Raw genomic sequence first — 12,911 nt, forward strand, 5'->3', positions numbered from 1 at the left:
GGAATCCAGTGTGTGTTGGAATCCAAAAAGCTTAGTGATATTCCAAGTATTAGCTCTTCCAGATGCACTTCCTCTGCAAAATTGTTCATATTAACCCACTACAGAATAATCCTGAATGATGGATTCTGTTCTAGGTTTCTGAAATTCTGCAATACCTTTTTTTTCCACTGTTTGCTTTATGGTTCATCTTAGCATTTCTCAAAGACATCAAACGTAGACATTTTATCTAAAATATAAATAATAGTTATATTGGATGAGAACATTATATTCAACCCACAATCATATTCAGTAGTGAGGCAACTAGGCCCTTTGTTGGGATGGAAAATTATCTAGATCTCCATCTCTGATACAGCTTAGATATAGTGTTTGATTAGCAGGAACAATACCAGCCTTCAGAACAAAAGAGTGGCATTGAAGACTTTCCAGACTTTAAAATTAATGGTTGAGTTGTGGTTAGTATTTCCCTAAAAATCAGATGGACTATGGGCAATGGATCTTGTTTTTATAGATGTGAGCAAATGGATCCTGGGCAGTGAGGGGATAAGTAGCAAATACTTATTAATATGTAGGTGTGGCTCTTTGTTCAAGCATGTAGGAGGCTGAGTCTAATACATCACCTCTCACCTCATGTTCCTGAAGAGTTGGAAGGGGCAGAAGAATGTTGCAGTGCGCACAGGTCACCAGCAAGTCGTAAGACCAGGTGTCTTTAAGAGCTTGAGGTAATGTGGAAAGTCTGTCTCTTGTGGGAGAAGGAAAGCCAACCATCTTTCTGTTCTTTGAAGGTTTGGGCAAGGTTTTTGAGGACAATGGATGGTACCTTCCTTTCTCTTTGGGACAGAGATCTTTCCATGCCATTGCCTTTTCAGAGCTGGAAGAGGGAGCCAGGGAGGTAGAAGACTGTGGTGGATCACTGCTGGGTTTTGAAGTTGACTGGCCAGCAAGAACTTCTGTCAACTTATGAGTTGTATTGCTTTTATTCTGCTAAAAAGAAAAAAAAAATGAAGTGAAAATTTGCATTACACCCAACAGCATGGTATCCCGTGTTTTGCAACAGAGGTGAGTCTTTGGGAAGGGCAGTGGAGACCATGCCATAGTGATGCTGCAGCTGAACACGTTGTATCATGAAACTATAATTTGAAGAGCCAAGATACACTGCGTTTTCTTATCTAATATACAGCTTTTTGGAAAAATAACCTGACTGAAATTAAACACAGACCATACTCTTGTTCAGTTTCAAATATGCTTACCAGATGTTGGGAGTACTGGTCATCAGGGAATGACTTATTGCACCTCACACAAAGATTGTCAGCGGTACCTGCAGAAGGAAAAAAGGGGAGAAATAAAATGCAGACAGAAGTAATCTACATAGGCTGCCCAGACCCACTTATGGTCACTGGTGATAGAGAAACAGATGATGTTGATCCCATTAGCCAAGAAGGAATTAGAGCTCTGATTATATTTTGCTTTTAGCATCAGTCAAAACTAAACCAACATCCCTTCTCACATACTTCAGAGTATTTGAAATTCCACTACAGCACTATGTTTTGTGGCTCAGGATTTTTCACTCCTGCCTTGGCCTAGCTTATTCTAGGCCAGCACTGTGTATATCCCTGTTGCCAGGGGGTTTGCTCTCTACAGTTCATTTTACCAACCACTATGTGGTTTCTGTTCTTTTCTGGAACCTTTGACAGGATTCATGATTTTTTTTTGTTTTGTTTTGTTTTGTCTTGACATGCTCTGTTCAATACCCTAGGCCTAATAAAGCTGTTCTCAACTTCAAGAAATAAGTGGCATTAGATATAAAGTATTCAGAAATTTTAAATCATTTTTGCTCTGTGTGACAAGTAGAAAGAGGAAGATCCAGTTATTTTCTGACAGAAGGAATTTCACTTCCAGCCTATAAGGGTGGCATAACAGAACGTGGATGATGAGCCAGCAGTCAGTGGAATCATTCTGGCTTTACAGTAACCAGCATAATAGAAAGCAACACTTGCCCCTTTCACTGTGGTTGGTTAAACAACAATATTCTTCAACCTGCATTACTGAGAACTGTAAAGAAGGCAGGAGGATTTTCATCAACATTTAACAGAGTTGACCCAGTACATAACAATGAGGAATTTTGCTTACCAGTGGAGTAAATAAATTTTGCATTAGTAGATGCTTCACTGATTTGAAAGTTCACGTCCTTATGACAGGACAGACCACTGTTCTGACAAATATCTTTGTGTTTTTTTTCTGGTCTTTGTACATGACATATTTGTTACACTCCCAACACCATTCGGTTCAACTGGCACAGGTGTTTAGGTGTTCCAGAAGCTTGTTGAAGGGCATTTCCAGCTCACAGATTTTGCATTTCATTGCTCGTTTGTGGCATTTCTTGGCCTGCACATAAATAGAGGAAATTATTCCAAACTTTTTATCAATACCAAAAGAGGTCTTTGGGTGACATCAGTAACAAACTGTTTAAGCGTATCCTCCCTAAGGAGCAAATGAAGGTATAGCTGTGTTAAGAGTTCACCTGTCTAGGCTAGCTATAATTTAGGAGGATTTAGGCAATAGAAAGATGTGAATCATGTGCTATGTCAGTATAGGTTGTCAATAGAGCACAAGCCTACCCTGAAAACTCTAATACTTCAGCTAACACCACTAAGGGAAGCCTTTTTTGTCTTCATTGATTTGTTTCCATGAAATGGTTAAACTAAAGCTAGCATAGACATGCTGTTCTCACCTCCCAGCCTCTGCCAATTCTTTTGTGAATCTCTTCCTTAGCTGTTTTCTTGGCTTTACCCTTATGCAGTTTTAATGCAAAGTTTCTGTGTGACTAAAGATTCCCACTTTGTACAGCCTCCCTTTTGGACAAGCAGGTAATATGAGTGTGTGAGTAGGGCAGAAAAATCTTTAAGCAGTCCTTGAAGTACTGCAGCCTGAATAGCCAAGAATGAGAAAGTAACAGATTATCATTGAATCAACATAGAATCATAGAATGGCTTGGGTTGGAAGGGACCTTAAAGATCATCTAACTCCAACCCTCCTGCCATAGGCAGGGATGCCACCCACTAGATCAGGTTGGCCATAGCCCCATCCAGCCTGGCCTTGAACACCTCCAGTGATGGGGCATCTACAACTTCTCTGGGTGACCTGTTCCAGTGCCTCGCTACCCATACAGTGAAGAATTTCCTCCTAATGTCTAAACTAAATCTATCCTCTTTTAGTGTAAGACCATTCCCCCCCATCTTACCATTTTCTACCCAAGTAAAGAGTTCCTTCTCCATCTTTTTTATAAGACCCCTTTAAGTATTGAAAGGCTGCAGTAAGGTCTCCCTGGAGCCTTCTCTTCTCCAGGCTGAACATCCCCAAATCTCTCAGCCTTTCTTCACAGGAAAGGTGCTCCAGCCCTCTGATCATCTTTGTAGCCCTCCTCTGGGCTTGCTCTAACAGGTCCACATCTTTCTTGTGCTGGGGACCCCAAACCTAGATGCAGTACTCCAGGTTGAGCCTCACAAGGGCAGAGTAGAGGGGGACAATCACCTCCCTCCACCTTCTGGTCATACTTCTTGATGGATCCTAGGATGAAGTTGGCCTTCTGGGCTGCAAGCGCATATTGCTGTCTCATTATCAGATTATACCATCGTGACTGGATGGACAACTGTACTGGGTCTGGCTGGGATGGAGTTAACTTTCCCTGAAGCAGTCCGTATAATGCTGCGCTCTGCAATTCTAGCTAGAACAGCATTGGTATCACACCAGTGCTTTGTCTATTGCTGAGCAGTGCTGGCACAGCATCGAGACACCCTCCAACCCCCTCCAAGAGTCAGCAGGCTGAGGGTGGGCAAGACATGGGGACAGGACTTCACCAGGGCAGCTGACCTAAACAAACCAAAGGGATATTCCATACCATATGATGTTACACTCAGCAATAAAAGGTGGGAAAGGGGAAGGAGAGGGGAGGCTCTCATTATGAATAATCTGTCCTCACAAACAACTGCTACATGTATCAAGGCCCAGCTTCCCAGGACATAGCCAAATATCACTTGTTGATGGGAAGTCGGGATATTTTGTTTTCTCTCTCTCTGCTTCCACAAAGCCTTTGCTTGTTTGTTTGTCTTTTCCCTCTTCCTTTTCTCTTTAATTAAATTATCCTTATCTCAACACGTTTCTTTTTTTCTTTCCAACATACTTTCTGTTCCCCCTCTTCTTCTGAGGGCAAGTGAGAGAGCAGTTGTGTTGGAGTTCAGCCACCCAACAAGGTAAAACCACAACAATGACTACCATGGGATATACTTTTTTACAAGCAGAAAAAGGTAGGTCAAAACACTGCCACTGCTGTGAGGTTTAAGTTTTATCATAGTCCATTACTAAGTCAGGGATTTATACATTTTTGCTGTTGAATCCATTAGTGTAATTCTTGATGACTGGTCAAAGGTATCAGCCTTGAGGGTGACAAGTATTGTGCTCCATACTTACCACGTGATGCTCCAACTGATATTGCTGCATGCCTTGGCAGCAAAGATTACATCTGACCTGCAAGCGAAACAACAGTTCATTGGGAGCATAAGACAATAGTGCTTTTACATGTCAATACAACTTCAAGCTGCTGAGATTATCTCCATGTCATTTTGATGCCCATCATCAAGAGCCTGTTGGTGAATTATTGTTTCTCTTCAGGCCTGAGCTGTGTTGATGAGATTTTGAGGAATACATACCTGGTGATTCTGCAGGAAGCTGTCATTCTATGTGGGGATCCAGTTCTCAAAGGTCCCCACATGAAATGCAAAGTGTGACATGAAATGCAAAGTCTGTGTTTGTATGTGTGCGTGTGTTCAAAATTTTGACTGAGGTTTAACTTAAAAGTATAGTGCTGATATTCAGCTAATCTAAATTATAACAGTCCCTATGAAAACATATGAATTATACTATTTTTCTGGAAATTTGCCGTGAAAGCTATTCATGTGTTCTCTCATGCAACTGAAATCAATGGAAGTGCTAAAACAATAAATCTAGTAAGACAGAATAAAAAGTCATGCCTGGGTAATCACTGTTCCGCATGTTACCTCTGGCTACAGGGTTCTTAACACTATATAAAAATGTCATGTCCTCATTATATGAAAAGCTGATATATTCACTCTACCAGTTCAGTTTTGTTTATAAAAAACATTTTTTGATTATTGATGTAGCTTAGTACCAACAAGGTTTATATCAGATCAGTTATTGTCTGTATTCCTCTATTCAAATCATTTAGTTTTATGATAGAGCAGGCACCGTTCATCCTTCTATGGTTGAAATAATGTTGGTGTAATAGTCTACAGGAGACATAAACTTTGTATTGCATGGTCTGGCTAATTCATGAGCAATAGGAGCACGTATCCATACCTGATCTGTAATTTGCATTGCTGGTAGAGCTGGAATACCATAGTGTAAGCTGTATTCCATTAAGCTGCATGTTCAATGAGATCAAAAGATGCTGTAACTAGAACTGAAGGGTCATTTCAGACCCTTACAGATTTTCTGTTCAATTACAGAAGTTCAAATCTAGTTAATATAGAGCAATGTACCATAAAAATACGTCTAGGACGGCAGAGCTTTATGCTGCTTTCCATGAAGAAAGCATAGCATTCCTTACCTGCTTGTGTGCTTCTGTTTGATGACTTTTCATATCATTTCGGGCAACTGGTTTATCACAATCTGGACAGAGAGTGAGAAACCGCAAGCAGTGGGCCTCATGGAGAGAGAAATTGGCAGCAGACACACCTCGTTTACTACCAAGAACAAAAATGGTGAAGAGAGAGGAGTAAATGCACCAGTGTGGTGTGATGACCCTGGCCAGCAACCAAGCACCCACACAGCTGCATGCTCACCTTCCAATACACACTGCAGTGGGACCCAGATCCTGTGGCAGGACGTACTGATGCCTTACACAAGATAGTGATGATAATGGGGACATAAGAGCTAAAGGCAAGCCCACACTACCATTCTAGCCTACAAGAGCTGAATGTCTGCCTGAAAGGATGTGCATACTTCCAGTTCTGCTGTTTAGAGAAGGCATGTGAGGCAGAGTAGCTGATGTCATTTGGGATTTCTGCACAGGCCCTTGTTCCAAATTCTGACATCAAGCCTGGGCCACAGAACCAGTCTACCCAAAACATATGTTGGTTTCTTACCATGCATAGAACAGCTAGGTTAAGACCACATAAATTAGCAACAGTATGACCTTAAAACAGGGGAGTCAAAATAAATAAATAAATAAAATAAAAATCCCCAGGAAGAGGCAAAAGGTCAGCTCTTCTAATTTTCTTAGGGAAGATAAGTTTCCTCAAGGAAATCAGCTTTAGACATCAGCAGGAGCTTCACATGATCAAGATGGATGAACAATGGAATGGATTTTCTGTCAGGATGTTCTTTTAAGAAGTTACAGAGACAGCTATCAGAAGTTTTAGACAAAGTTTATTCAAAGCATCCCCTACAACCATTTAGTATGCAATGCACAGGCTCTCTATGCAAGGCTCAGTGTTGGTTTTCCTTTATGACCAAATAAAATTGAGGCTGAGCTCGTTTGACCTTGTTAGGTATGACTCTTTTTAATTGCAGTGCTTTACAGTCTTCATTCACATAATCTGCCCAATGGCCTAACTACTAGAGACACAACAAGCTATGGTTCATGGCCCTGTTTAGCCTTCTGTCCTACCAGAGATAGCAATTTATCTTTAAATATATATATATAGTATCAGATATCTACAAACATAGCAACAGAAGGGAACATCAGGCATGAGGGAAAACTGAGGCAACTGCATGGATTGGCGTGTCTGTAAAATGAGTTTTCTGCCAGATGCTGTCCTGCAGCATAGGACAGGGCTATGGAAGAAACCTCTCCACAGGAAAGCAGCAAGAAAGCAGCAACCTTGAAATGTGAAAATTAATATAAAATCTTTTCAGAGAAAATGGAGAGCGAGAAAGATCTCTTACCAGTTTTCGCAGAACCTCGTCTCTTCTGTCATGACTTTTCTTGTTATTCTGCTGGGTATCCTTTCTTCTACGAGAAGAGGTGAAAAAGAAATTAAACTGAAAGCATCTGTTGCAATAGCTCCACCCCAAACAGCTGCTTACCCAAAAGATCTTTCAAGAAGAAACTGCAGTGCTACCGGACAAGCATGAATTTCTAGTGTGGGTTCCACATACAGATTAGTTCAGTGGTCCTTAGAGGAACTATGAAGTTTCTCTTTCCTTCTTTTCCAAATAAGTTTATCCACAATATTGGGTTTGTGCAGCAGGCAGGGTCATTGCATGGAGATGCTTGAAGCAGTCAGGGGCAGGGGTGTTCCCCTGCCCCAGTGCAGTGGGGGGCTGACCCTGGTCAGCCTCTACCCCACAACACCCAGGCATGTCTGCCCTCTCCAGGGCATGGGGCAAGCTGGTGGCTCCCTCAGGAGGGAAGCAGGAGTATGCCCACACACCCACATCAGTGTCTCAGGGATGAGAGGGGCAGCAGAACACTCTCTTCATCACTGCTTCTGAGAGAGGTCCTCAGGCCTCCACCTCCCCTTCCTGCCCAGTGCAAACAGGGCTGCAGGGCAACATCTCCTCCTTGTGCCTGCCGTGGCAATAGCCGTGGGCAGCCCTCAGGCTGCATTATCCCTTCCAGCCCAGCAGCTGCACTGGCAGCAATGCAGGTGCAGCACCAGCACCTGTCTGCAGAGGAACCTGCAGGGAGCATGGCAGCCCACCTGTGAACTCACCCTTGGTAATATATTGCTAATAGTCATGACATTGCAATCTACAAGGACACAGTCTGAACAGGTGCCAGCAGAGAGGGAGAGGCAGCACCATGAAACAAACCCTTGAGCTCTGCCATCAGTGAGGGCAGCCCCTGGCAAACTGGGCTGCCCACAGCAGCCCCTTGCTGTGGGCCCCAGCCCTTGCTACCACCTGGCTGATGTCATCATGGCCATTGTTCTCACGGCCCACCCAGGCAGAAGGGCTGTGGGGCTGTTGCTGCATGTCTGGTTTGCAGTGAGCAGGGAGGGCAGGGGAGAACTGTGTCCCCCTCCACCTCTGGAGCAGTGGTTACACTAGCATCCAGTCTCATAAACCCACCTTGACCTCCCTGGGGCACTGCTGGCTCGACCAGGCCAGAGCAGTGCTCCTGTCACAAATGAGAACTGCCAGCTAGTGGAGGGGAAATATTTGCCCACTGACACATGGGGTAGAAGCCCAACATTGGTCCTGCAGCCTCACCTCACTGAGTCCTGCAGCAGTGCTGCTCAGCCCTGCCCCAGCAGCCTCCCAGGCCCTACTGTTCCCCCAGTGAACCTTGGACCCCTTCAGTATTTGAGAATGTGCAAGGTGAAACCTAAAGCCTTCACTAACTGATTTCCTCTTTTGACCCTGGAGATATTTTACTGTGGCTGGGGCTGACTGACAGCATTAAGAAGCCACAGGTGCAGCAGGTCCTGTCTGCTAGTGGCAGGTCCTGCCACTACATCTCAGCTGGGGGTCATGCAGGTCTACATTTTTACATAGGGAGCTTATGAAGAAATGTAAATTAGAGGGAAACAGGAACAGAATATCACATCTTTATTGCAATGCCCACATCTTCAGGTTTTTCTGGTGAAGGCCTAGCATTTCTTATACCTGTTACTACAACTGATCCCTTACAGCAGTGCAATGTGAGGAGCTCTTCTCTGATGTTATACATCTTGCCAGGTGTGGAACTGCAGGTACAGGAGATGCAGAAAATATGAACTGACATTCTTAGTCTGTAAAATGGGACAATAATATTTAACTTGTCTATTATGCAGAGGTATTGGGAAGAATCATTCATTAGTAATTGCATAATGTATTGTAATGCCATATGCAATAGATGTCCCAGATGTTAACTCAAAAATTGGTGTGGTTCATTTCCCACCAATAAAAACACCTTCTGTCCTTCTGTTTCCCGGTTTCTCTCTGGGAAAAGAAAAAAAAGAAAAAAAAAAAAAAAAAAAAAAAAAAAAAAAAAGCTCATTAAGTCATTAAGCTCATTAAGTTATCTAGACCTGGGAATAATGACTGTTTATCTAGATTTTGTAACACAAATTATGTAATGAAGCAGAGAAAAGGCTTTTGAACAAATATGTTAATGAGATGGCAGCCAAGGGAAAAGTTACAGAGTTGCCAATTCCAAATCAAGTTTTTTATTGTAATTTTCTTTATTTTTTTTTCTTTTGTAGTCATTAGTCTGCACCACATTTTAATGTGCTTGAAGGTTTCATGCAAGTTATACAGGAAATACCTATTCTAGTTCAAGAAAGCCTGATCAGCAACACATGCTGACTGAGAAAACCCCACTGACTCAAAATTCATAATGAGGGCTTTTATGTAGAAAGTTGTTGGGCACAGGGATTGTACTGAAAGGACTGCTCGTTCAGAGTCTGAAAAGCTTTTCTTGGAAAAATATCAGATGCTCCACTGGGAACTTAGTTGAAAGATATTCCTAAAGCAACACAGTGGACTGGCAGTAGCTGTGAAAGTACTGACTGAAGGGAAAACAGAAAATAATGAGACCATGATGTTTTGTGAATGCTGGTAATAACTCTTTCCATTTAAATCCTGTGTAAACCTTTCAGTGCTTAATATTATTGTACAAGACCTTTTCTAGACATCTTTTTAAGGCAAGCATCACAGAGAGGTAAGTTCTGAACTGTTTTTTTAAATGTGATTTTCAAAAGCCTGGGTAAAAGACTGTTCTTTTTCTGCTAAGTCCTAGAATGCCTCAGTGTCAGTTGTTTTCATTTGTGTTTCTCGGTGTCAAGTATCAGAGGTCTTACATTCCTCATTTAATATAATTTTGTTAAACTTTTGTACCTCTGGGTGTTGCATGGAGCATGCAGTATTGAAGTAACTTTAAAAAGAAATTGACAAGAGTTTGTTTTGAGAGGAATAACAGTTATCTAAGTCAAATGGGCTGCTTTTAAACAGGCAAAGTATACTTTTCTGCTTGGACAGCATTTGAATTAGGGGAGGACCATATGTTTTTCTGAAATTCAATGAATCAACTGCTACCTGCAAAGCCTCTTTGCCACAAACCATTCATATCCAGCAATAACAAGAGTAATTGCGATGATTGGCTTGTAGTGATAAGAAAAAATCAGAAAAGTGGCTTATTGGGAACAAATTAAGCTATACTGGAATCTTAATTTTCCATTTTTTTTTCTGCTTAGACTGCTGATCCTGGAATTCTTACCTCCCAAGAGGACTTGACTCCTAGTCTCTTTCTACTAACCCAAACAATGCAGGTCAGTGATTGTTAGCAAATCTCCAGCAGTGTCCCACTTCTCAGTGGAACTCTTTACAGTGACTCACATCATATAGAAAATACATTTATTCTGGTATCTATAGTAAAAAAAGGAAGATCAAAAGGCTCTATTTGTTGTTGACGATGCTGCTAAGCTCATCTATGAACTTGCTGTCTTGAAAAGAACCAACTGTTACTGTCTCTGCTGTTTCTCTTCCCACCTCAGCCATAACTGGCCCAGTTCTTTGAGCTGGCTCTGGAGGTCACTGAACACTTCATTGAATCTATTCAGCTCAGTAACTCAGCAGAAAATGTTCTGCTTTCTTTGTTGAGTTGGTTTTCTGCCAGATCAATCAGTTGAGGGAAGACTCCAATGAGTCCTAGTGCCAGTGGCTAAGAACAGCAAGAGAGTCAGGGCAGGTCAGTGGCTGTGAGCCATTAGATGGGCTTGGCTCTGTTAATACATCTGCCCTTGGTTCTTGATATGCTTTAAAATACCCATGGTTATCAGGGTAGAAAACAGTGCACATAGCAGTAAATGGGAGCAGTATGTCTGGTAACCATGGAAAGGGTTTAAGATACAAGAGACCTTACTCAACTCCTGGTTCCACTTTTTGTCACCACCCTAAGCCCCTTTTTTAATATAAAGATTTGAGTTCCTTTGTAAACTAATTTGAAACTTACTACCAAGAAAAACAAGAGCAACATTATTTTTCAATGTTCAGGTATTGAAATTTAGCCCAAAGGCTGCTACAATCTCCACTTTCAAAATGAAAATCTAATTTTACCTACTGCCTTTAAAGCAACAGTTAAGACTGTGAAACCATACATATCACATATACATTTCTCAGTACTGCTCTAATTTCTACTATGTTCAGAGTAGTAAAGTATTTTTTTTCTTGAAGGCTGCAGTTAGTGCTTAATTAGCATGAACTGCATTTCAGGCTGCAAGGGGAGAGTGGATGGGTAGGTTTGGGGGGGAAAAAGCGAGGGGGGAGGGGGAAGATGGTGGGGTTGATTGCTCCTTTCTGAACCACCTATAACACCTCCTGCTGGAGGCTTTTTAAGCATGATGGTCTCTTTGCAGCTTCCTTTGCCTCACTGTCAGACTTGTTCTGTAAAGCAAGCAGCCAAAGTTTTGTCCTTCCCCTTGGAACACTGATGAGGAAGCAAATTATGTGAAAGAACTGCCATTCCTGTAGCACTCTCTGATCTAGACAGTGCCAAATATATCTGAGTTGTGAGCACAGACTGAGGGAGAGAGGGAACAGCTGGAAGATTTGCCAAATCAAACTTGGGCCTCTGTACTTCTCTCTGTTGGTGTATGCTGATCTCTTTGAGATCAGAGCCCAACCTGGGCCTGTATTGTAACCTGCTCTCCTCCCACTTTTCATCCAATCATGCTCTCCCCTTCCTTCATCCTGGTGAAGCATTGCAAAGCTTTTCCTTATCTGAACACAGGTATCTTCTCTCTTGTTCTCACTCAATATTCTTCTTGTCCATGTTTTTACTGTTTGTGATGACATGTGAATGTGTCGTTCTAACATCTGGATTCATCCAATTTTTTGCCTCCCCCCACACCCTGTGCTTAGAGTAGAGCATGAATTGACACATTTAAACTTTCAATGGATTATAAAATAGTGATGGAGGTATCTTAAATATGAACTGTGCAGTGGAAAGATGTCTTGAGCAAGGGGGGCAAAGAGATCAGAATTTACCTTTCAGTGTTACAGGTTCAGATCAGTGAAGGAGTTGCTACTCCGCTACAGCAGGCTGCTGTGCTTGATTTTAGCTGAATTCCTAGCAGAATTCCAAAGGGACTGTAGTTGGCACTAATTCAATTTCATAGAATTATAGAATCATAGAATATCCCGAGTTGGAAGGGATTCACAAAGATCATCAATTCCAACTCATGGCACCACACAGGTCTACACAAAAATTCAGACCATATGACTAAAAGCACAGTCCAAATGCTTCTTAAACTCCAACAGGCTTGGTGCCATGACTACATCTCTAGGGAGCCTGTTCCAGTGTGCAACAACCCTCTCAGTGAAGAACCTCTTCATGATATCCAGCATGAACCCCCCTGTTGCAGCTTGACACCATTCCCTCAGGTCCTATCATGGTCACTAAAGAGAATAGATCGGCACCTGCCCCTCTACTCCCCCTCATGAGGAAGCTTTAGACTGCAATGAAGTCTCCCCTCAGCCTCCTCTTCTCCAGGCTGAACAGGCCCAGTGACCTCAGCCGCTCCTTGTATGTCTTCCCCTCTAGGCCCTTCACCATTTTTGTAGCCCTTCTCTGGATACTCTCCAACAGTTTCACATCCTTTTTGTACCGTGGTGCCCAGAACTGCACACAGTGCTCAAGGTGAGGCCACACCAACGCAGGGCAGAGTGGGACAATCACTTCCCTCGACCAACTAGCAATGCCATGCTTGATGTTCCCCAGGATATAGTTGGCCCTCCTGGCTGCCAGGGCACACTGCTACACTGCTGTCTCATGTTCAACTTGATATGCTGAATTTCTTCTCAGCAGAGTCAGCACAGGCATTTTTCACACACATGCAAATATACAAGTTAACCTGCTCTCTTCCTAAAGCAAACCTCTAGAAATGGAGCCCACTTAAAAAAAAAAAAAAAAA

General features: G+C 42.4%; 2 protein-coding genes across 7 annotated transcripts in view; one reads left to right on the top strand and one right to left on the bottom strand.

Moving 5' to 3' along the window:
* Positions 1 to 330: 330 nt before the first annotated feature.
* XAF1 (XIAP associated factor 1) lies at positions 331 to 8,689 on the bottom strand. Its single transcript, XM_035343448.1, is given in 10 exon segments — positions 331 to 981; positions 1,248 to 1,315; positions 2,128 to 2,233; positions 2,236 to 2,382; positions 4,465 to 4,521; positions 5,621 to 5,756; positions 6,961 to 7,027; positions 7,731 to 7,746; positions 8,230 to 8,409; positions 8,585 to 8,689. Coding segments are annotated over 10 exon segments (1,305 nt in total). The 3' UTR covers positions 331 to 558.
* A 652-nt stretch (positions 8,690 to 9,341) lies between these two features.
* SLC13A5 (solute carrier family 13 member 5) overlaps positions 9,342 to 12,911 on the top strand; it is a 23,829-nt gene continuing 20,259 nt past the window's right edge. The window contains exons 1-2 of one of the 6 annotated variants that reach the window (XM_035342935.1): positions 9,342 to 9,558; positions 10,194 to 10,268. In XM_035342935.1, the coding sequence (XP_035198826.1) occupies positions 9,553 to 9,558; positions 10,194 to 10,268 (81 nt within the window). In that variant the 5' untranslated portion in view covers positions 9,342 to 9,552. Of the gene's footprint in view, positions 9,662 to 10,193; positions 10,269 to 12,911 lie in introns of all 6 variants that reach the window. The other 5 variants (XM_035342936.1, XM_035342937.1, XM_035342939.1 and 2 more) reach the window with 5 other exon arrangements.

Source organism: Oxyura jamaicensis, chromosome 19, assembly GCF_011077185.1.
Source record: "Oxyura jamaicensis isolate SHBP4307 breed ruddy duck chromosome 19, BPBGC_Ojam_1.0, whole genome shotgun sequence".
NCBI classification, from domain to species: domain Eukaryota; kingdom Metazoa; phylum Chordata; class Aves; order Anseriformes; family Anatidae; genus Oxyura; species Oxyura jamaicensis.